The following is a 23,239-nucleotide window of genomic DNA, read 5'->3' on the forward strand; positions in this document are numbered from 1 at the left end:
CGGCCTCGGGGTGGGGTGGGGGCGCGTCCCGGTTGTGTGCCGGCAGCCCTGAGGCCCTGGGGGAGCGGCCGGGCGGGCAGCGCCCTCCCTTGCGCGCCCGGCGGCGCCGAACAAAGTCTCTGCGCCGGGGCCGCTCCGCAGCTCCGAGCCCGGCGGCGGGGCCGCTCCGCAGCTCCGAGCCCGGCGGCGGGGCCGCTCCGCAGCTCCGAGCCCGGCGGCGGGGCCGCTCCGCAGCTCCGAGCCCGGCGGCGGAGCCGCATCCGCAGCTGCGAGCCCGGCGGCGGAGCCGCTCCGTTCCGCGGCGTCCCCGCAGGCTCCTCGCGCGGTGCCTCCGGGGCCTCCTCCGTTGGATCCCCGTGCGCGGTGCCGTTGTGTCCCGGGGGTCCTGCCCCGCTCCTTGGCCTCTCTCGGCCTTTCCCCTCCCAACCCGCGGGGGCTCAGCCACCCTCCCCCTCCCCCCGCCGCTGTCCCGGTCCCAGCCACGGCCCGGGGCTGTAAATCACCGCAGGTACCGGGGACGGAGCTTCCCTGCCGGGGCTTTGCTCTTGCCGCTCCGGCCCCCGCCGCGGAGGCTTTGAGCGCTCCCGGAGCCCGGCGTGCCCCCGAAGCCCTCCCTGCGCCTCCCCTCCCTGCCAGCTCCCCGGGCCGGGAGGCGGCCCCGGGCGGGGCGAAGAGGCTCTTAACGGGAACCGAAACCGAAAGGGAACTTGCGGCCATCTTGCCCGGGGGAAGCCGGTGGAGGGCAGCGCGGCCGGGCGCCGCCCTCCCTCCCGGGCATGTTCTGCCGCCCGGGCTTTGCTTTTAGAGCCTCCCAGCAGCAGGGCGCTCGGATGAGGCCGAGGTAAGAGCTTGTCTTGAGCGCCTGGTTCCTATTTCCCCCTCCCCTTCCCCTCCTGCGCTGCCCAGGGAGTCACTTTCCGAACGAATTCGCCGAGCAGGAGGGGGGCAAGGAGGGGAACCCCCCCGCTGCGGAGCCCTTCTCTGCCAGGGCTGCTGAAGGAAGTGGTGATGGTGATGATGATGGTGGCAGCAGCAGCACCGCCTGGGTGCACTTGGGAGGCTCTTAACCATCGTTGTTTAATGAAAGGGAAATGAGGAAGCTGGCCCCGAGGTGCTTGATGGAGATAAGAAGCTGCATGGAGATGAGGCTGGAAAATAACCAAGCTCTGCTCTCCTTCAGCTCCTCTGACCTCAAGAGGTTGCTGGGCAGCAGGTGGGATGTGACCCAGCAGCAGCTATCAGTTGCATGTTTGTGGCCTCTCAGCCCTTGGCCAAGCCCAGGCAGTGCTGCAGGCTGGGGGCAGAGGGGCTGAGAGCAGCCAGGCAGAGAGGGACCTGGGGGGAGTGGTGGAGAGCAGCTGAACAGCAGCCAGCAGTGTGCCAGGGGGCAAGGGCAGCCTGGACTGGGTCAGGAAGAGTGGAAGCAGGAGCAGGGAGCTCATCCTGCCCTGTGCTCAGCACTGCTGAGGCCACACCTGGAGTCCTGGTGGCCAGCTCTGGGCTGCTCAGGTCAGGGAAGAGGTTGAGCTGCTGGAAGGTGTCCAGGGAAGGGCAACAAAGCTGGGAGGGGTCTGGGCACAGGGCTGGGAGGAGAGGCTGAGGGAGCTGGGGTTGCTCAGCCTGCAGAAGAGGAGGCTCAGGGGAGACCTTCTTGCTCTCTCCAACTCCCTGCAGGGAGGTTTGTAGCCAGGTGGGGGTTGGGCTCTGCCTCCCAGGCCCGCCCAGCCCCAGAACAAGAGGACACAGTCTCAAGCTGTGCCAGGGGAGGTTTGGGCTGGAGGGGAGGAGAAGCTCTTCCCAGACAGAGAGCTTGGCCCTGGGGGATGTGCTGCCCAGGGGGGGTGGTGGAGTCCCCAGCCCTGGAGGGGTCCAAGAGAGGCTTGGATGAGGCCCTTGGAGCCAGGGTTTAGCTGTCAGGAGGGGCTGGGGTGACAGCTTGGGACCTGATGAGCTCTGAGCCCTGCCCTGGGCTGTGCTGCTGCTCTGTCACAAGGGGGAGGGGGGGCAGGGTTTAGGCTGAGCCTTTGCAATGCAGTCACAGCTTTGAAGCATTAAAGTTCAAACTCAGTCCCTGCTGGGTGTGGAAAGGAGACCAAAAGGTTGTCCCAGAGACAGCCATTGGGGGAGCAGCAGCTGTGGCACTCCTGGCCCCTGAACAATTCCTCCTCCTGTTCTGGGCCCTCTGCTTGCTCCACGTGGGAGGGACTTGGCCTGCACCTGGGCTGAGCTTGGCTGCTTGCTTTGGTTGGGTCTCACCCACTGCTGTCTCTCTGCTCCTCGGCTCTCCTTGGGGCATGGTCATGGGAGGCCCACCACAGGTGATGGGAGTCCACCTAGGGAGGATGAGGTCCAGCCACAGGTGATGGGAACCCAACCACAGAGGGTGGGAGCCCAACTATAAGGTGTTAGGAGTCCACCTAGAGACAATGATGTCCAACCACAGCCCATGGGAGCCCAACCACAGGTCATGGGAATCCACCTGGAGATGGTAGGAGACCACCTAGAGACGATGAAGTCCAACCACAGATGGTAGGAGTCCACCTGGGTCCAACCATGGATGATGGGAGCCCAGCCACAGGTGTTAGGAGTCCACCTAGAGAGGATGAGGCCCAACCACAGCCCATGGGAGCCCAACCAGCGCTGCCTGGCTGCTGGCTGTGCCCTGGCAGCAGGGAGCTGCCTGAGCTGAGTCCCTGGGGCTCTGTGGTGCTGTGCCAGTGGCTCTGTGGGTGCTGTGCCAGCAGCTCCCTGCCACTCTGTGGTGCTGTGCCAGCAGCTCCCTGGGGCTGTGTGGTGCTGTGCCAGCGGCTCCGTGGTGCTGTGCCAGCAGCTCCCTGGGGCTCTGTGGTGCTGTGCCAGCAGCTCCCTGGGGCTCTGTGGTGCTGTGCCAGCGGCTTCCGTGGTGCTGTGCCAGCGGCTCCCTGGGGCTGTGTGGTGCTGTGCCAGTGGCTCTGTGGTGCTGTGCCAGTGGCTCTGTGGTGCTGTGCCAGTGGCTCCCTGGGGCTCTGTGGTGCTGTGCCAGTGGCTGTGTGGTGCTGTGCCAGTGGCTGTGTGGTGCTGTGCCAGCGGCTCCCTGGGCTCCGTGGTGCTGTGCCAGCGGCTCCCTGGGGGCTGTGTGGTGCTGTGCCAGTGGCTCCCTTGGGGCTCTGTGGTGCTGTGCCAGCGGCTCCCAGCGGCTCCGTGGTGCTGTGCCAGCGGCTCCCTGGGGCTGTGTGGTGCTGTGCCAGTGGCTCTGTGGTGCTGTGCCAGTGGCTCCCTGGGGCTCTGTGGTGCTGTGCCAGCGGCTCTGTGGTGCTGTGCCAGCAGCTCCCTGGGGCTCTGTGGTGCTGTGGCCAGCGGCTCCTGGGGCTCTGTGGTGCTGTGCCAGCAGCTCTGTGGTGCTGTGCCAGCAGCTCCCTGGGGCTCTGTGGTGCTGTGCCAGCGGCTCCCTGGGGCTCTGTGGTGCTGTGCCAGTGGCTCTGTGGTGCTGTGCCAGCGGCTCCCTGGGGCTGTGTGGTGCTGTGCCAGTGGCTCTGTGGTGCTGTGCCAGCGGCTTCCCTGGGGCTCTGTGGTGCTGTGCCAGTGGCTCTGTGGTGCTGTGCCAGCGGCTCCCTGGGGCTGTGTGGTGCTGTGCCAGTGGCTCTGTGGTGCTGTGCCAGCGGCTCCCTGGGGCTCTGTGGTGCTGTGCCAGTGGCTCTGTGGTGCTGTGCCAGCACTCCCTGGGGCTTCTGTGGTGCTGTGCCAGCGGCTCCCTGGGGCTGTGTGGTGCTGTGCCAGCGGCTCTGTGGTGCTGTGCCAGCGGCTCCCTGGGGCTCTGTGGTGCTGTGCCAAGCGGCTCTGTGGTGCTGTGCCAGCGGCTCCCTGGGGCTCTGTGGTGCTGTGGCCAGGCGGCTCTGTGGTGCTGTGCCAGCAAGCTCCTGGGGCTCTGTGGTGCTGTGCCAAGCGGCTCTGTGGTGCTGTGGCCAGCGGCTCCCAGCGGCTCTGTGGTGCTGTGCCAGCGGCTCTGTGGTGCTGTGGCCAGCGGCTCCTGAGCTCCTCTTGTTTTCTCTCCCCCCGGCAGGTGCCAGCCTGGCACAGGAGGGCGCAGAGAGGACCTCCGCTCCCCCCGCGCGGCTCTGGGCTGCCCTACGAGCGCTGGCAACCGCCCCAGGCTCTGCCCTCCGCTGGTCCAAACCCCTGCCACCACCACCCCAGGGCCGCCTCGGGTTTCCTGTAGCCCTCCCTGGCCCCCTGCAAGGAGCTAACCAGGGCACCTTTTCGCCCCAGCAGCCGCCGGCGGAGCGGGACGCCGCAGCCTGCGGGAACGCGGGGAGCGGGGCGGAGCCCCCCGGGGCCAGCGGCTGCCGCCCAGCCCGGCTGGGGCAGGGGGCGGAGGGCAGAGGCCTCGGCGCCCCATCGCCCGCTCAGCACCCCAGCAGGACCCGGAGAGGGACGCTGAGCCCCTCAGGTCGCGCCTCCAGCGGCTGTCCCTGGGCGGCGGCGGCGGCGGCTTGGAGCAGGAGCTGCTGAGCATCTTCGGGCAGCTGGGGCCGGGGAGGAGCTGCAGCGTCCGGCGACCTCGCCCGCAGGCTGCGGGCCCCCAGGCGGCAGGTCACAGCTGCCTCTACAAGCTGCTGCGGGAGGGCAGGCTGCGGAGGGCCGAGGGGACGCCGCCGCTGTGGAGCGGCCTGCAGCCCCGGCGGGGAGCGCAGCCCCGGCGGGGAGCGCAGCCCCGGCCGCAGCCGCCCCCCGAGCGCCGGCATGGCTGAGACCAAGGAGAAGATCTGCAACTACCTCTTCGGCGTGGAGGAGTCACGGCCCTCAACCTGGCCAAGCAGATCGGCTTCTCCCGGCCAAGGAGGTCAGCGCCTTCCTGGGGCCCTGGAGAAGCTGGGGGACGTCCGCAAGCAGAACACCAACCCCCCGCGCTGGGCCCTCACCCCGCGCAAGAGGGAGAGGATAGCAGCTGAGGCTGAAGGGCGGCGCCGAGCCCGAGGCGCCCGAGCCGGGGCCCAGCCCCTTCCCCTCGGCCCTGCCCGGGAGGCCGCCGGCGCCGACAGCGGCCCGCGGGCCAGCGCCGGAGCGGAGCGGCCTGGAGAACGGGCGGCGGGCGCGGGGCGAGCCCCGGCCCCGGCCGGGCGGCTACGGCAGCCCCGAGGACGCCAAGTGGGCCACGGACGACATCCCCGAGGCCCTCACAGCCTCGGGGGGCGGCAGCCCGGCGCGGCCGAGGCCCCCTGCACCCCCGCCGAGAAGCTGCTGGGCCTGCCGAGACAAGAACCCTGTCAGCGGCCTCACCGAGTACTCCCAGTTCACCTCCCAGCACTGCGAGTTCGACCTGCTGCAGCAGACTGGGGCCCTCCCACGAGCCCCGGTGAGAGGCTGCCCCCGAGCCCCCCGGGAGCGGGGCAGGGGGCAAGCTCCGGGGGTCCCAGCACAACAGGAGAGGGTTCAGGGCGCTGGGAGACAGTTGGGGCTGAGGAGAGAAGGCTCCAAGGACACCTTAGGGCTGCAGTTCCAGATCTGAAGGGGGGCAGGGGGCAAGCTCCGGGGGTCCCAGCACAACAGGAGAGGATCCAGGGGGCTGGAGAGCCTCTGCTGTGGGGCAGGCTGGAGAGAGTTGGGGCTGAAAAGGCTCCAGGGAGACCTTAGAGCTGCAGTTCCAGATCTGAAGGGGGGCAGGGGGCAAGCTCCGGGGGTCCCAGCACAACAGGAGAGGATCCAGGGGGCTGGAGAGCCTCTGCTGTGGGGCAGGCTGGAGAGAGTTGGGGCTGAGAAGGCTCCAGGGAGACCTTACAGCTGCATTTCTAGATCTGAAGAGGGGCAGGGGGGCAAGCTCCGGGTCCCAGCACAACAGGAAAGGGTTCAGGGGGCTGGAGACAGTTGGGGCTGAGGAGAGAAGGCTCCAGGGAGACCTTAGAGCTGCGGTTCCAGATCTGAAGGGGGGCAGGGGGCAAGCTCCAGGGGTCCCAGCACAACAGGAGAGGGGTCAGGGGGCTGGAGAGCCTCTGCTGTGGGGCAGGCTGGGAGAGTTGGGGCTGAAAAGGCTCCAAGGAGACCTTAGAGCTGCAGTTCCAGATCTGAAGGGGGCAAGGGGCAAGCTCTGGGGGTCCCAGCACAACAGGAGAGGATCCAGGGGGCTGGAGAGCCTCTGCTGTGGGGCAGGCTGGGAGAGTTGGGGCTGAGAAGGCTCCAGGGGAGGCCTCTGAGCTGAAGAGGGGCAGGGGGCAAGCTCTGGGGGTCCCAGCACAACAGGAGAGGGTTCAGGGGAGGCCATGAAGATGCTCAGAGGCTGGAGACAGTTTGGGCTGAGGAGAGAAGGCTCCAAGGACACCTTAGGGCTGCAGTTCCAGATCTGAAGAGGGGCAGGGGGCAAGCTCCGGGGGTGCCAGCACAACAGGAGAGGGTTCAGGGGGCTGGAGAGCCTCTGCTGTGGGGGCAGGCTGGGAGAGTTGGGCTGAAAAGGCTCCAGGGAGACCTCAGAGCCCGAAGGGGGGGCAGGGGGCAAGCTCCGGGGGTCCCAGCACAACAGGAGAGGGTTCAGAGGGGGCCATGAAGATGCTCAGAGGGCTGGAGGGAGTTGGAGGTGAGGAGAGAAGGCTCCAGGGAGGCCTCTGAGCCTGAAGGGGGCAGGGGGCAAGCTCCGGGGGGTGCCAGCACAACAGGAGAGGATCCAGGGGGCAGGAGAGCCTCTGCTGTGGGGTCAGGCTGGAGAGAGCTGGGGGCTGAGAAGGCTTCAAGGAGACCTTAGAGCCTGAAGGGGGGCAGGGGGCAAGCTCCCAGGGGTCCCAGCACAACAGGAGAGGGTTCAGGGGGCTGGAGACAGTTTGGGCTGAGGAGAAGAAGGCTCCAGGGAGACCTAGAGCTGTGGTTCCAGATCTGAAGAGGGGCAGGGGGCAAGCTCTGGGGGTCCCAGCACAACAGAGAGAGGGTTCAGAGGGCAGGAGAGCCTCTGCTGTGGGGCAGGCTGGGAGAGTTGGGGGCTGAAAAAGGCTTCAAGGAGACCTTAGAGCTGCAGTTCCAGATCTGAAGGGGGGCAGGGGGCAAGCTCCGGTGTCCCAGCACAACAGGAGAGGATCCAGGGGGCTGGAGAGCCTCTGCTGTGGGGCAGGCTGGAGAGAGTTGGGGGCTGAAAAGGCTCCAGGGAGACCTCCGAGCCTGAAGAGGGGGGCAGGGGGGCAAGCTCCAGGGGTCCCAGCACAACAGGAGAGGGTTCAGGGGGGGCCATGAAGATGCTCAGAGGGCTGGAGACAGTTTGGGCTGAGGAGAGAAGGCTCCAAGCGAGACCTTAGAGCTGGCAGTTCCAGGTCTGAAGAGGGGCAAGGGGGGAAGCTCTGGGGTCCCAGCACAAGAGAGAGGATCCAGGGGGCTGGAGAGCCTCTGCTGTGGGGCAGGCTGGAGAGAGTTGGGGCTGAGAAGGCTCCAGGGAGACCTCAGAGCAGCCTTCTAGGAGCCAGAGGAAGGATGGGGAGGGACTGCTGAGGAGGGCTTGGGAGATAGGATGAGGAGCAAGGGGTTGAGAGTGGAGCAGGGCAGGTTCAGGTCGGAGCTCAGGAGCAAGCTCTGCACCCTGAGGGTGGTGAGGGCCTGGCACAGGCCTGCCCAGGGAGGTGCTTGAGCTGGAGACATCCCAGGTCAGACTCAGTGTGGCCCTGGGCAGCCTGCTGTGGTTGGAGCTGTCCCTGCTGCCTGCAGGGGGGCTTGGCCAGGATGCCTTTGGAGGCTCCCTCCCCCCCCGCCCCCTGCATTCTGTGCCCCCCAGCATGGTGCTGGAGGTGGTTTGAGCTTCCTCCATCCCTCTGCAGGAGAAACCAAACTGCTCCCTGCACACAGCCAGGACATGCTCCTGGGGCTCGTGGGGCAAGGAGCTTCAGCCTCTCCTGCAGAACAGAGCCTGGAGCTGCTCCTCTCTCCCCTCACACGGAGCTGGGGCCCAGGAGGGCCAGGGACCTGCTGGGGCAGGGCCAGGGGAGGCCACAGCCAGGCTGGGAGGCCAGGCCAGGAGGGGTTGGAGGTCCCCAGGGAGACTCCAGGGTCTGCAGGAGGCTCCAGGAGGGCTGGGAAGGGACTGGAGGGGCAGGACAAGGAGGGGTGGCTTCAGACTGGCAGGAGTCCATCCCCCCCTCCCCCCACCCCCTCCTCATGCCCCCCCTTTCCCCCCCCCACCTCCCCTGCCTCTCTCTGCCCAGGTTCAAGTTCCAGGTGGTGCTCAGCGGCCGGCGCTTCCCCCCGGCCGAGGCCGGCAGCAAGAGGTTGGCCAAGCAGGAGGCAGCAGCCAAGGCCCTGAGGATCCTGCTGTGTGAGGCAGAGGAATGGAGGAGGAGGAGGCCAGGGGGAGCTGCAGGGGGAGGGGGAGCCCCCTGCCTCCCACAGCTCTGAAGGGGAGCTGGGTGAGTGCTCTGCCCCTGCCTGCCGGGGCCGGGCAGGGAGCCCTGAGCCCGGCGCCGACTTCCTTCCCCTCTCTGCTGCAGCCTCTGCCCCCAGAGCCTGAAGCCTCAGCTGGCAGCAGCTCAGCTGCAGCTGCTCCCTGGGAAGCATCCCATCAGTGTCCTGATGGAGTATGGGCAGAAGTCAGGCAGCTCCATCGAGTTCCAGCTGCTCTCCCAGGAAGGGCCTCCCATGACCCCAGGTAGGGCAGCTGGGGGCTGGCCTGGGGCAGGGAACCTCTGCTGGCACCAGCAGCAGGCTGCTGGGCTCAGCACTGCCCTGGGAGCTGCTCCTAGCCAGGGGGCCTGGAAGGAGCTCCCCCAAGGCCTCCAGGGGAGACCAACCCTGGTGGCCTCCCTCAGAGCCTGGGAGCTCTCTCCTCTGCCACACCAGGAGCAGCTTCCAGGCCTGCTCCTCACCTGCCCAGGGCAGTGCTGGAGTCCTCACCCCTGGAAGGGTTTTCAGGGCCCTGGGGCTGTGGTGCTGAGGGCCTGGGGCTGGGGGTGCTGAGTGCCAGGGGCTGGGGGTGGCCCTGGAGAAGTGGTGCTGAGGGCCAGGGGCTGGGGGTGCCCTGGAACTGCCCACTGTGGTGCCCTGGAGCCCCTCTGCTGCCCTCTGTGGTGCCCTGGAGGCCCTCTGCTGCCCACTGTGGTGCCCTGGAGCCCCTCTGCTGCCCACTGTGGTGCCCTGGAGCCCCTCTGCTGCCCTCTGTGGTGCCCTGGAGCCCCTCTGCTGCCCTCTGTGGTGCCCTGGAGCCCCTCTGCTGCCACTGTGGTGCCCTGTGCCCCTCTGCTGCCCACTGTGGTGCCCTGGAGCCCCTCTGCTGCCCTCTGTGGTGCCCTGGAGCCCCTCTGCTGCCCTCTGTGGTGCCCTGGAGCCCCTCTGCTGCCCTCTGTGGTGCCCTGGAGCCCCTCTGCTGCCCACTGTGGTGCCCTGGAGCCCCTCTGCTGCCCTCTGTGGTGCCCTGGAGCCCCTCTGCTGCCCACTGTGGTGCCCTGGAGCCCCTCTGCTGCCCACTGTGGTGCCCTGGAGCCCCTCTGCTGACCTCTCTTGCCCTGGCAGGTTCAGCTACTGTGTGAAGCTGGGAGACCAAAGCTTCCCTGCTGTGGTTGGCAACAGCAAGAAGGGAGCGAAGCAGATGGCAGCAGAAGTGGCTGTGAAGATTCTTTCTGGGGGGGCTGTGCCTCAGGTCCTGCCTGAGCAGGTACAAAGAGCTGCTTGGGAGGATCCCCCAGGGTTTGGGGGTGACCTTTTTGTGCCCTCTCTCCCTCCCCCTCCCCCCCAGGGGCTGCCCCAGCCGCGCTGCGCCGGGCGCCTGGCACAGCCTCCGCCGCTCCCCGCTGAGCCTTCCTCCTCCCTGCCCTTGCCCTCAGCCTGTCCTGCAGCCCCAGGGGGACCAGGCCAGCCCCAGCTCTGGGCCCACAGCTCCCCAGCCTGGATGGGAGCAGGGCAGCAAAGCCCAAGGGTGCTGGGGACCTGCTCAAGTACCTGCACGTCAACCCTGTCAGCGGGCTGCTGGAGTACGCTCGCTCCAACGGCTTCGCCGCCGAGTTCAAGCTCATCGACCAGTCAGGACCCCCCCACGACCCCAAGTGAGTGGCTGCCCCCCCTCCAGAGGCAGCTCTGCCACCCCTGGGCTGGCCTGGAGGGAGAAGTTGTCCTGTGCTGCAGCTTCAGATGGCCTCAAGGCTGAGCTGCTTCCCCCCCAGCCCCCCTTGGCCAGCCCTGGTGGCTGCCCGCCCTCCCCCTCTCCTCCTCCTCCTCTGAGGGAGGCTTCAGCTGAGGCTGCTGTGGGTCCTCAGAGCCTCTGCTGCTTGTCCCTGCAGGTTTGTCTACCAGGCTAAGGTTGGAGGCCGCTGGTTCCCTGCTGTCACTGCCCACAGCAAGAAGCAGGGCAAGCAGGAGGCAGCCGACGCCGCCCTCCGGGTCCTGATCGGGGAGAGCGAGAAGAGGGAGAGGCTGGAGGGGAGCAGCATCACTGAGGTAAGGCACAGCCTCCCCCTCCCCCTCCTGTGCAGCAGGGCTGAGGCTCACTGGGGTTCAGTCCTCCTCTTCCTCCTCTGCAGCAGGGCTGAGGCTCACTGGGGTTCAATCCTCCTCCTCCTCCCCTGCAGCAGGGCTGAGGCTCACTGGGGTTCAATCCTCCTCCTCCTCCTCTGCAGCAGGGCTGAGGCTCACTGGGGTTCAGTCCTCCTCTTCCTCCTCTGCAGCTGGGCTGAGGCTCACTGGGGTTCAATCCTCCTCCTCCCCTGCAGCAGGGCTGAGGCTCACTGGGGTTCAATCCTCCTCTTCCTTCTCTAGCACAGGGCTGAAGCTCCCTGAGGTTCAATCCTCCTCCTCTGGAGAGCTTCCACTGCTCCTGCAGCCCTGTCCCAGCCTGGGCCTCCCAGTCCAGCCCCCAGCCCCCTTGGAGAGGGCAGATTCAGAGTGGAGATTGGGAGGAGAGGGGTTGGGGAGGCACTGCAACAGGTTGGAAGTGTGGAAGGCCAGGTTGGATGAGGCCTTGAGCAGCCTGGGCTGCTGGGAGGTTGAAGAGCATCCTCCCATGGGCTTGGAACTGGCTGAGCTTCGAGGTCCCTTCCAACCCAACCCATTCCATGAGGGCCTGGAGCAGCCTGGGCTTGGGGCTGGATCCTCCTCAAGCTCCCTTCCAACCCAAACCATCCCATGAGTGCCTGGGCTTGGAGCTGGATCCTCTTCAAGCTCCCTTCCAACTCACTCCATGAGCTCCTGGAGCAGCCTGGGCTGCTTGGAGCTGTCCCTGCCCTTGGCTGGAGGGTTGGAACTGGCTGAGCTTTGAGCTCCCTTCCACCCCCCCCCCAAGCTGCTGCTTCCCCAGGGCACAAATGTTCTCTGCTGACCCTTCAGGGCTGGCTGATCAGATTCTTCCTCCTGCTGCTGCAGTGCTCCTGGCTGGAGCCAGGGCCAGGCTCATTTTTCACTCTCTCTTTGCCCTTGTTTTGCCTTCTCCTCCTCCCCACTTCCTTCACCCTGCATTACAAACTCTGTCAGCTCCTTCCCAGCCCTCCTTGCAGCAGCAGCAGCAGCCCAGGGTGGCTCTCCTGAGCCTTTCTGCTCCTCTTAAATCCCACATCAGAGCCCTGCAGCCTCATCCCAGGCTGCTTCAGGGCTGGAAACAGCTGAGGGGGGAAAAAGGAAAGCAGCAGAGGCAGGAGGGGGAGGATTTGTGCTGCAGGGGGGCAGTGCCCTGCTGCTGTGCTGGGCAGTGGCAGCTGGGAGCAGGGATTCCTGCAGGGCCAGCAGCAGCTTCCCCTGGCTCTGAGGCTCTGGGAGCCAGGCCCAGGCTGGAGCTCTTCTTTGGGAAGGGATTTTTTCTCCCCCCCTCTCCCTCCCCAAGCCTGGCAAGCTCAGGAGGCCAATTCCTCAGCCTCCCTCTCTGCTGGCTGCCAGGAGCACAGCTTGGCCTTGCCCTTGGCCCCCCCAGGGATGTTCTCCCGCAAGCTTTTGGAGCCTTGCTGAAGGCTTCCCCAGAAATACCTTAAAAAGAACCCAAAAGCCTTTGCCCCCCCCCAGCCCTGGGCCTGGCTCCAGCCCTGCCCCCAGCCTGCCCCTCAGGATCATGAATTGCCTTGGCTTGGAGAAGGGCTCCAAGGGCATTGAGTCCAAGCATCAGCCCAAGCCCAGCATGGCCACAGGGTCCTTGCAGCCCTGCAGGGCTGGGGACTCCACACCCCCCTGGGCAGCCTGTGCCAGGCCCTGGCCACCCTCACAGGGCAGCAGTTGTTCCCCATGGCCACCCTCAGCCTCCCCTGGCACAGTTTCAGGTCATTCCCTCTCCTTCTGTCACCTGAGACCAGGGAGCAGAGCCCAACCCCCCCCGGCTCCAGCCTCCCCTCAGGGAGCTGCAGAGAGCACTGGAGGTCTCCCTCAGCCTCCTCTGCTCCAGCCTCACCCCCCCCAGAGCCCCCCCAGCTGCTGCTGCGCGCCCCCCAGCCCTCTCCCCCAGCTGCTGGCTGCCCCCAGCTGCTGCTGCCCCCCAGCCCTCTCCCCCAGCTGCTGCTGCCCCCCAGCTGCTGCTGCCCCCCAGCCCTCTCCCCCAGCTGCTGCTGCCCCCCAGCTGCTGCTGCCCCCCAGCCCTCTCCCCCAGCTGCTGCTCCTCCCCAGCCCTCTCCCCCAGCTGCTGCTGCTCCCCCAGCCCTCTCCCCCAGAGCCTTCCTCAGCTCTGTTGCCTCTCTCTCATTGCAGCTCTGCCTTCTGTGCCCTCTGCTGGGGTGGTTGTGCCTCAGGCTCAGCCTCCTGCCTGAGCTGCTCTGCTTCCATGGCCTCCTCCTGAGCTCTCCTGCCCTCCTTTTTCTCCCCCCTCCACCTCTCCTTGCAGCTCCCTGTGAGTGGCAGCACCCTGCACGACCAGCTGGCCATGCTCAGCCACCAGTGCTTCAGCAGCCTCACTGCTGGCATCCAGCACAGCCTGCTGGGGAGGAAGATCCTGGCTGCCATCATCATGAGGGAGGCAGACAAAGGCCTGGGAGTGGTGGTCAGCATTGGAACAGGTAGGACAAGCTCCCCCCCCCCCCTCTCTCTTCCCTTTCCTCCTAGGAGCCTCTCTCAGCTCCAGCTGGGGCCTGCAGGCTCCTCCAGCCCCCCCCCAGGGCTGCTGTGGTGCTGCCAGCAGTGCCCTGGGGAGGGAGAGGGAGGGCAAGGGGGAAGGGCTGCCTGCAGCTGCAGTGCCCTTAGCTCTTTGCTTGCCATGGGCTCCCCTCCCCTGCCCCTCTCCCAGCCCAGCTCCCTCCCTGCTCTGCTTCCTCCCTCAGGGCTGAGCTGAGGAATCCCCCAGGGAGGGGGCAGTGCCCCTGGGGCTGTGGCAGCTGCAGCCTCTGCTGTGCCTGCAGCACTCTGAGGCCTCTGCCAGGGCAGTGATGCAGCAGCCAGGGTCCTGCTGCTGCTGCTCAGGAGCCTCCCACCCCCATCCTCCTCCTCCTCAGCTCCTCCCTGTGCTGCAGGGTGCTGGCTCTGCCCTTGCCTCCTCCTCTGCCCCCTGCAGGGAATCGCTGTGTGAAGGGGGAGGAGCTGAGCCTCAAGGGGGAGACAGTCAACGACTGCCACGCAGAGATCATCTCCAGGAGAGGCTTTGTCAGGTGAGGGCTGAGTCACAGCACCCAGCAGGGGCCTGGGGCCCTGCCAGGAGTGCTGAGCCAGCTGGGGACCCAGGAGGCCCTCCCCCCAGCCTCCTCCCCTCCAGCCTCAGCACTCCCTCAGCTCCTTCTCCAGCCCCTTCCTTGCCCTTCCCTGCCCCCTCCCCACCCCCTCAATGCCCTCCTGGCCCTCAGGAGCCCAACCCTGCCCCCAGGCTGCCAGCTGTGCCCTCCCCAGTGCCAGCCAGGACCTGGCTCAGGTCAGCTTCAGGGGAAGCTGTTCCACATCTCTGTGCCCAGCTGGCTCCAGCCCTCCTCCCAGGGAGATGGAAGAGACCCAGGAGGTCTCCCCCCAGCCTCCTCCTCTCCAGCCTCAGCACCCCACAGCTCCCTCAGCTCCTTCCCCAGACCCTTCCCTGCCCCCATCCCCACCCCCTCAAGGTCCTCCTGGCCCTCAAGAGCCAACCCTGGCCCCAGGCTGCCAGCTGTGCCCAGCCCAGGGGGGGCACAATCCCTGCCTGCTCCTGCCGCCCCCCCCTGGGGCTGCTCCTGCCCTCCTTGCCCTGCCCTGGGTGAGAGCTGAGTCACAAACCCCCAGCAGGGCCTGGGCCCTGCCAGGAGGGTGCTGAGCCAGCAGCTGTGCTGAGGCTCCTCCTGCTCCTTCCCTGGGGGCTGTGGAGCCAGAGGGGAAGGTGCTGGAGGCGGGGGAGGAGCCCAAACCAGTGCCCAGCTGGAGCTTGCCAGGGGCACAGAGGCTGCTTCTGAGCCTCCCAAAGTCACAGCAGGGAGGGTGGTGCCGAGGAGGCTGCAGCCAGGGCCTGGCTCAGGCTGGGGAAGGCTCCTGGGGGGTGGGGCTGAGGGAGGGGCTCCTGGGGGGCTGGGTGGGGGCCCAGAGCAGCCTCCCGACCCCCGGGGGGGTTGTGCAGGTTCCTCTACAGCGAGCTGCTGAAGTACCACTCCGGCAGCACTGCCCAGCAGAGCATCTTTGAGCCAGCAGCAGGGAGGAGGCTGAGGGTGAGGAGCGGAATCTCCTTCCACCTCTATGTCAGGTGAGGGCAAGGGGGGGAGGGCTGGGGGGCAGCAGCCCCTGGCACTGCTGCCCCCTGGGCACTGCTGCCCCCGGGCACTGCAGCCCCCTGGCACTGCTGCCCCCTGGGCACTGCTGCCCCCCTGGGCACTGCTGCCCCCCTGGGCACTGCAGCCCCCTGGCACTGCAGCCCCCTGGGCACTGCAGCCCCCTGGGCACTGCAGCCCCCTGGGCACTGCAGCCCCCTGGCTACTGCAGCCCACTGGCACTGCTGCCCCCCTGGGCACTGCAGCCCCCTGGGCACTGCAGCCCCCTGGTACAGCTGCCCCCGGGCACTGCTGCCCCTGGGCACTGCAGCCCCCTGGCACTGCTGCCCCTGGCACAGCTGCCCTGGCAGTGCCAGGCTGGCAGAGGTGCCCTGGCAGTGCCAGGCTGGGCTGAGCTGGCCCTTTGCCCTGCAGCACAGCTGCCCTGGCAGTGCCCAGGCTGGCAGAGCTGCCCTGGCAGTGCCAGGCTGGCAGTGCCAGGCTGAGCTGGCCCTTGCCCTGCAGCACAGCTGCCCTGGCAGTGCCAGGCTGGCAGTGCCAGGCTGGCAGTGCCAGGCTGGCAGTGCCAGGGCTGAGCTGGCCCTTGCCCTGCAGCACAGCTGCCCTGGCAGTGCCAGGCTGGCAGTGCCAGGCTGGCAGTGCCAGGCTGGCAGTGCCAGGCTGAGCTGGCCCTTGCCCTGCAGCACAGCTGCCCTGGCAGTGCCAGGCTGGCAGTGCCAGGCTGAGCTGGCCCTTGCCCTGCAGCACAGCTTGCCCTGGCAGTGCCAGGCTGGCAGAGGTGCCAGGCTGGCTAGTGCCAGGCTGGCAGTGCCAGGCTGAGCTGCCCCTTGCCCTGCAGCACAGCTGCCCTGGCAGTGCCAGGCTGGCAGAGGTGCCCTGGCAGTGCCAGGCTGGCAGTGCCAGGCTGGCAGTGCCAGGCTGAGCTGCCCCTTGCCCTGCAGCACAGCTGCCCTGGCAGTGCCAGGCTGGCAGTGCCAGGCTGGCAGTGCCAGGCTGAGCTGCCCCTTGCCCTGCAGCACAGCTGCCCTGGCAGTGCCAGGCTGGCAGTGCCTAGGCTGAGCTGCCCCTTGCCCTGCAGCACAGCTGCCCTGGCGTGCCCAGGCTGGCAGAGGTGCCCTGGCAGTGCCAGGCTGGCAAGTGCCAGGCTGGCAGTGCCAGGACTGAGCTGCCCCTTGCCCTGCAGCACAGCTGCCCTGGCAGTGCCAGGCTGGCAGTGCCAGCTGGCAGTGCCAGGCTGAGCTGGCCCTTGCCCTGCAGCACAGCTGCCCTGGCAGTGCCAGGCTGGCAGTGCCAGGCTGGCAGTGCCAGGCTGGCAGTGCCAGGCTGGCAGTGCCAGGCTGGCAGTGCCAGGCTGAGCTGGCCCTTGCCCTGCAAGCACAGCTGCCCTGGCAGTGCCAGGCTGGCAGAGGTGCCAGGCTGGCAGTGCCAGGCTGGCAGTGCCAGGCTGAGCTGCCCCTTGCCCTGCAGCACAGCTGCCCTGGCAGTGCCAGGCTGGCAGTGCCCAGGCTGAGCTGCCCCTTGCCCTGCAGCACAGCCCCCTGTGGCGATGGAGCTCTCTTTGACAAGTCCTGCAGCGAGCACCCCCGGGGCTGGGGCAGCTCCAGCACCAACCTCTCTTCGAGAACCCCAAGCAGGGCAAGCTGAGGACCAAGGTGGAGAACGGTGAGTGCTGGGCTGCCTTCAGCCTCCTCCTCCTCCTCTCAGGCCCTGCTGGGGCCCCAGGCTGCCACACAACCCTGGGAGGGAGCTTTGGGCTCTTCAGGTCCAGCCCTGGGCACCACCAGCCCCTGGCCCTCAGCACCACAGCTCTGAGACCCCCCCAGGGATGGAGGCCTCCAGCTCTGCCCTGGGCAGGTTTCCTCTTCCCTCCCCCTGTGTGGTGCTGAGTCCCAGCCCTGGGGGTGGGGAAGGGAGCTCTGGAGAGCAGCTCCTGCCCCCCCCTGCCCCAGCAGGGCTCCCCCCAGGGGGGACACAGTGCCCAGGGGGGGTTGGGAGCTCTCCACAACCTCTCTGGGCTCAGCCTGCTCCAGGCCCCCAGCAGCCTCCCCCCAAACAGCTTTCCGCCCTCCTGGGCTCCACTCTGTGCCCCTTGGCCCTGGCACCCCTGGGCAGCTGCCAGCCCCAGCCCCTTGCCCCCCCCCAGCCTGCAGCTCCCCTCTGGGGCTGCTCTCCTCCAGGCTCTCAGCCCCAGGCAGCTCTCACCTCTGCTCCAGGTCCCCTCAGACACCTCCCCAGCCCCCCCTGGAGCCCTCCCCAGCATCCCCCAGGCCCTCTGCAGCTGGGGAGGGGGAGCCCAGCCCTGGCCCCAGCCCCCCAGAGCTGCCCTCGGGGGGGGGGGGCAGGGCAGGAGGGGCACAAAGGCTTCCTGTGCCCTCCCTGGGGGCAGCACAGCCTCGGGGGGGCCCTGCCGGGGCTCTGCCTCCCTCGGGGCCGAGCCTGGGGCCACATCCTGCCCTGCTGTGCCCCGCAGGGGAGGGCACCATCCCGGTGGGCTCCAGTGACATCGTGCCCACCTGGGATGGCATCCAGCACGGGGAGCGCCTGCGCACCATGTCCTGCAGCGACAAGATCCTGCGCTGGAACACGCTGGGCCTGCAGGGGGCGCTGCTCTCCCACTTCCTCGAGCCTGTCTACCTCAGCTCCGTCACCCTGGGTAGGGGCTGCCCCCTGCCTGCCCCCCCCGGGCCCTGCCTGCCCCCCCCGGGCCCTGCCTGCCCCCCCCGGGCCCTGCCTGCCGCCCTGTGCCCCCCTGTGCCCACCTGGCTCTGAGCTGTGCCCCAGCCTGCCCCCACTGGGGTCCCAGCCTGCCCCATCCTGTGCCCCCCTGTGCCAGCCTGCCCCCCCCCGGGCCCTGCCTGCCTGCCCCCCCCGGGCCCTGCCTGCCCCCCCCCGGGCCCTGCCTGCCCCCATCCTGTGCCCACCCTGTGCCAGCGTGCCCCCACCCCGGGCCCTGCCTGCCCCCCCTGTGCCCACCTGGCTCTGAGCTGTGCCCCGGCCTGCCCCCCACTGGGGTCCCAGCCTGCCCCCATCCTGTGCCCACCCTGTGCCCACCTGGCTCTGAGCTGTGCCCTCCCCAGCCCCCCCCGGGCCCTGCCTGCCCCCCCTGTGCCCCCCCTGTGCCCACCTGGCTCTGAGCTGTGGCCCTGCCTGCCCCCCACTGGGGTCCCAGCCTGCCCCCATCCTGTGCCCTCCCCATGTGCCCACCTGGCTCTGAGCTGTGCCCCTGCCAGCCCCCCCCCCTGTGCCCTGCCTGCCCCCCCCAGGGCCCTGCCAGCCCCCATCCTGTGCCCCCCCTGTGCCCACCTGGCTCTGAGCTGTGCCCTGCCAGCCCCCCCCTCCGGCCCTGCCTGCCCCCATCCTGTGCCCACCTGGCCCCAGCCTGCCCACCCTGTGCCCTGCCAGCCCCACGGGGTCCCAGCCTGCCCCCCCCGGGCCATGCCAGCCCCCCCCGTGCCCCCCTGGCACTGAGCTGTGCTCCAACCTCCTCTGAGTGCAGCTGGGGGGGGTGGGGGGGGGGGGAGGTGATGAAGTCTCTCCCTCAGCCTCCTCTTCCTCCTCAGCTGCCCCCCCCCAGCCCTGCTGTGCCCTGGGGGCTTGGGAAGCTTCACCCCCCCGGGGGGGAGGGAGTGGGGAGGGGGGAGGAAGGTCCCCAGGGAGCTGTGCCCTGAGCTGCTGGAGCTTAGGAGAAGCTTCTCCGAGGTTGGTTCCCCCTCCCCCCACCCCCCCTGACCCCACCCTGACCCCTCCTGACCCTCCTGACCCCCCCTGACCCCTCCTGACCCCCCCCCTCCTGTGCCCCCCCCCAGGGGGTACCTGTACAGCCAGGGGCACCTGACCCGTGCCATCTGCCTGCCCGCCTGGCCAGGGATGGCAGCAGGCTGCAGGAGCAGGCTCCAGGCTCCCTACCACATCAACCACCCTGAGGGTACACCCCCCCAGGACCCCCCCTGCAGCCCCCTGCCCCCCCAGACCCACCCCCCGCCCCCTCCCCTCCTGCCTCAGCCCTGCCTGCCAGGGGCTCTGCAGCTGCAGGTTGGCCTCCGGGGGGGGGGGAGGCCCAGACCCTGGGAGGGGAGGGGAGGGGGAGGGGGAGGGGAGGGGGGAGGGGAGGGAGGGGAGGGGGTGGGAGAGAGCTTTCAGGTCATGGAGACCCTCTGCCCCCCCTGCCCCTGGGGGTGCTGCTCCCCCTCTGCCCCCCTGGGCCTGGGGGTGCTGCTCCCCCTCTGCCTCCTCTCAGGGAGCTGCAGGGAGCCAGGAGGTCTCCACCCCAGCCTCCTCCTCCTCCACCCCCACACGCTCCCTCAGCCCCCTCCCCACCTTCCCTGCCCCCTCCCCACCCCCTCCATGTCCTCCTGGCCCTCAGCAGCCCAACCCTGCCCCCAGGCTGCCAGCTGTGCCCAGCCCCCGGGGGTGCACAATCCCTGCCCTGCTGCTGCTGCTGCCCACCCTGGGGCTGCTGCTGCCCACCCTGGGGCTGCTGCTGCCCTCCTTGGCCCCCCTGGGCACCCCCTGGGCTCAGCTGCAGCTCTGAGCCCCCTCCAGGAGCTGCCTTCTGGGGCCTGCTGCTGGGTGGGGAGGGAGCCCCAGGGCCTGCAGCGGGCAGTGCTGGGGAGGCTGGGGGGCGGCTGGGGGGCGGCTGGGGGGCGGCTGGGGGGCGGCGGGGGGGCGGCTGGGGGCAGGGAGGTGCCTGAGCAGGGAGCTGGGGGGCACAGGGAGCCTCTGCTGTGCTGCAGGTGGGAGGGGTCAGCGTCTACGACTCGGCCAGGCAGACAGGGAAGACCAAGGAGTGCTCAGTGCAACTGGTGCCTGGCTGATGTGGCGAGGTGGAGGTCCTGGATGGCACCAAGGGCAAGGTGGAAGGGTGAGGGAGGCCTCTGCTGGCTCTGCTCCAACCTGGGCACGGGGGGGGGAGGCTCTGCAGCTGCCTGTGGGCAGAGGAGAAGCCTTGGGGGGGCTGGGCCCTGGGCGGGGGGGGCAGGGGCTGGGGGGGCAGGGGCTGGACCCTGGGTGGGGACAGGGGCTGGGGGCAGAGGTTGAGGGGCAGAGGCTGGGGGGGCAGTAGCTGGGCCCTGGGGGGTGTCAGAGGCTGGGGGGTCAGAGTCTGGGCTCTGGGGGGGTCAGAGGCTGGGGGGTCAGAGTCTGGGCTCTGGGGGGGGGTCAGAGTCTGGGGGGTCAGAGTCTGGGCTCTGGGGGAGGGTCAGAGTCTGGGCTTTGGGGGGGTCAGAGTCTGGGCTCTGGGGGGTCAGAGTCTGGGCTCTGGGGGGGTCAGAGGCTGGGGGGTCAGAGGCTGGGCCCTAAGTGGGGGTCAGAGGCTGGGGGTCAGAGGCTGTGGGGTCAGAGTCTGGCTCTGGGGGGGGTCAGAGTCTGGGGGGTCAGAGTCTGGGCTCTGGGGGGGTCAGAGGCTGGGCTCTGGGGGGGTCGAGTCTGGGGGGTCAGAGTCTGGGCTCTGGGGGGTCAGAGGCTGGGGGTCAGAGGCTGGGCTCTGGGGGGGTCAGAGGCTGGGGGTCAGAGGCTGGGCTCTGGGGGTGTCAGAGGCTGGGGGGGCAGTACCTGGGCCCCCCCCCAGCCCCACCCCCCCTCTCTGCTCGCCCCCAGCCCCAGGCTGGAGGTCTCTCGCCTCGCCAAGAGGAAGATCTTTGGCCTCTTCCAGCAGCTGTGTGCCCGGGGGGCCGCGGGGACCTGCGGGGGTGCCCTACGGCGAGGCCAAGGAGGCTGCCGGCCCCTACCAGCAGCCAAGCAGAGCTTCTGCGGCGCCCTGCGCGCCCTGGGCTACGGCAGCTGGGTGCAGAAGCCGCGGGAGGAGGAAGCTTCTCCCCTGCCTGAGGCCTGACCGCGGCCTGGGGGGCGGGGGGCAGCCTGGGGGGGCGGGGGGCGGCCTGGGGGGGGGGGGGGGGCCTGGGGGGGGGGGGGGGCGGGGGGGGGGGGCCGCAGGGCAGCAGCTTTGCCCCCCCGGGGGCTGCGGCCTCCTTCTGCCCTTCAGCTCTGAGCCTCTCTGTCCCTGCATGGGAATGGCCTGGAGCTGGGGCAGGGCTCTGCCCCCTCCTGCCTGGCTCTTGAGGCTCTCCTCTCCTTCTGTCCCTCTCCTTCCTCTCTTCCTCCCCCCTCTCTTGCCTTCCTCCTCCTCCCTTCTTCCCTTCTCTCCTCCTCCCTTCTCTCCTCCTCCCTTCTCTCCTCCTCCCTTCTCTCCTCCTCCTTCTCTCCTCCTCCCTTCTCTCCTCCTCCCTTCTTCCTCCTCCCTTCTTCCTCCTCCCTTCTTCCTCCTCCCTTCTTCCTCCTCCCTTCTTCCTCCTCCCTTCTTCCTCCTCCCTTCTTCCTCCTCCCTTCTTCCTCCTCCCTTCTTCCTCCTCCCTTCTCTCCTCCTCCCTTCTCTCCTCCTCCCTTCTCCTCCTCCCTTCTCTCCTCCTCCCTTCTCTCCTCCTCCCTTCTCTCCTCCTCCCTTCTCTCCTCCTCCCTTCTCTCCTCCTCCCTTCTCTCCTCCTCCCTTCTCTCCTCCCCCTTCTCTCCTCCTTCCACTTCTCTCCTCCTCCTGCCTCTTCTCTCCTCCTCCCTTCCCTCTCCTCCTCCTTCTCTCCTCCTCCCTTCTCTCCTCCTCCCCTCTCTCCTCCTCCCTTCTCTCCTCCACCTCCTCCTCCCTTCTCTCCTCCTCCCTCTCTCCTCCTTCCTCTCTCCTCCTCCTTCTCTCCTCCTTCCTCTCTCTCCTCCTTCATCTCTCTCCCTCCTCCCTCTCTCCTCCCTCTCTCTCCTCCTCCCTTCCTCCCTTCTTCCCTTCTTCCCTCCTCTTCTCCTCCTCCTTCCCTCCTCTCCTCCTTCCCTCCTCTCCTCCTTCCCTCCTCTCCCCCTCCCCTCTCTCCCCCCTGGCAGAAGGAGGCTGCAGCTGCCCCAGGGGCTGAGCCCTGCAGGACATTTCCATCTTCTTAATTAAAGGGAAGATTTCTCTACCCTTGCCTGGACCTCTGCCCCAGATCCTTGCAGGCTTGGGGGGCAGGGAGCAGCTGGGGGGGGCTGTGGGGAGCAGCAGGGATGGAAGCCTGCAGGGCTGTGCCAGGGGGCAGTTAAGCCTCTGGTTTGTGAGCCTGGGCTCAGCAGGCACCGTGGAGCCTGGGGGAGGGTTCCAGGGTACCCGCAGGGGCAGGGTTCTGGCTCCTTCCTGCCTTGGGGGGCTGGGGGTCTGCTCCCAGCTGAGCTCTGTGCCAGCCCCTTGGAGGAGGTGAGAAGATGCCAAGAGGCAGCTGCTGAGGTGGCAGAGGGCAGCCCTGTGCCCGGCCTGGGGCTGGGAGCTGACTGCAGTAGACAGGGAATGAAGCTGAGGAAGGGCAAAGGGAGAGGCTGGCAGCTGGGAAGGAACAGCCCCAGGGAGCAGGAGAGGTTGGGGACTGAGCTGCTGGAGAGCAGGGAAGGGGAAAAGGACCTGGGAGGGGAGGAGGGTCCTGGGGGTGGGAGGTTGACCAGGAGCCAGCAATGAGGAGGCCAAGGGCAGCCTGGGGTGGGTTAGGAGGGCTGTGGGCAGTAGGTCAAGGGAGGTTTTTCCTCCCTCTCTGCTCTGCTGAGGCTGCCTCTGGGGTCTTGTGTCCAGTTCTGAGCCCCTGGACCTCAGGGAGCTGCTTGGAAGAGTCCAGCACAGAGGATGATGAAGGCAGAGGAAGATCTTCCCCAGGAGGAGAGCCTGAGGGAGCTGAGGGCTCTGCAGCTGGGAGAGGAGGAGCCTGAGGGTGACCTCAGTGCTGGGGATGAAGCTGTGCAGGGCTGGAGCCAGGCTCTGCTGGGGGATGCCCAGTGCCAGCCCAAGGGGCAGGGGTGGGAGCTGAGGCAGAGGAGGGGCCATGGAGGAAGGATCTTTGCCCTGTGAGGGGGGCAGAGCCCTGGGGCAGGCTGCCCGGGGTGGGGGTTGTGCTGTCTGCCTCTCTGGAGGGACTCAGGACCTGCCTGGATGAGTCCCTGGCAGGGGGCTCGGCCTGCAGGATCTCTCCAGGTCCCTCCCAGCCCCTGGCAGCTCCCTGGGTGCAGGAGGCCTGAGGGGAGGCAGCAGCAGCTGCTGAGGCACAGCCTGGGTGTCCTCCCCTGCCCTGCACCCTGCTGGCAGCACAAGGACAGCCCGGGGGGGGTGGGGGGTTGGGGGGGTGGGGGAGAGGCTCCTCTGGCTGTAGCCTTCTCCCTGCCCCCTCCCCTCTGCTGCTGTGCTTGGGGCTCCCAGGGGTCCTGCTGTGCCCCCCCCCTGCTCTTCACCCCTTGCACTGAAACAGCAGTGGGGACAAAGGGAGGCAAAAGGGAGGGGGGGGGGGTGGGCAACTCCCTGAGAGGAGGAGGAGGAGGAGGAGGAGGAGGAGGAGGAGGAGGAGGAAGGTGCAGCAGCATCCTCTGGAGCAGGCCAGGGGGTTCCTGTGCTGGGGTTTAACTTCTTGCGTGCAGCCTGTGGCTGCTCCTCCCCAGCACAGGATTAGAGATATTTATAGCGAGGCTCCAGGCTCAACTTTTGCCCCAGGAGGCCAATTCCTGCCTGGGGAGGCAGGGCAGGGGCCCAGGGCTGCTGGGTGGCCTGTGGTGGGCTGCTGGGTTGGGGGGGAAGGGCCCAGTGCAGCCTCTAGGGAGCCTTATGGAGCCTTTACAGACTCCTATAGAGCCCAATGCAGCCTCTGGAGAGCCTTAGAGAGCCCTATGGAGCCACTAGAGAGTCCTATAGAGCACCTGTA

At 68.3% G+C, this 23,239-nt stretch overlaps 1 protein-coding gene across 1 annotated transcript; it reads left to right on the top strand.

Annotated features, from left to right (window-relative positions):
- The first annotated feature begins 4,719 nt into the window (after positions 1-4,719).
- On the top strand, positions 4,720-20,382 carry ADAR (adenosine deaminase RNA specific). Its single transcript, XM_054179346.1, is given in 23 exon segments — positions 4,720-4,771; positions 4,774-4,819; positions 4,821-4,920; positions 4,922-5,311; positions 5,313-5,332; positions 8,148-8,268; positions 8,270-8,292; positions 8,430-8,572; positions 8,575-8,587; positions 9,448-9,589; positions 9,759-9,791; positions 9,793-9,977; positions 10,212-10,368; positions 12,725-12,896; positions 13,388-13,481; positions 14,405-14,527; positions 16,082-16,137; positions 16,140-16,214; positions 17,023-17,203; positions 18,359-18,477; positions 19,149-19,154; positions 19,293-19,413; positions 20,148-20,382. Coding segments are annotated over 23 exon segments (2,607 nt in total).
- Positions 20,383-23,239: the final 2,857 nt, after the last annotated feature.

This window comes from Dryobates pubescens, unplaced genomic scaffold, assembly GCF_014839835.1.
Source record: "Dryobates pubescens isolate bDryPub1 unplaced genomic scaffold, bDryPub1.pri scaffold_130_arrow_ctg1, whole genome shotgun sequence".
Lineage (NCBI taxonomy): Eukaryota > Metazoa > Chordata > Aves > Piciformes > Picidae > Dryobates > Dryobates pubescens.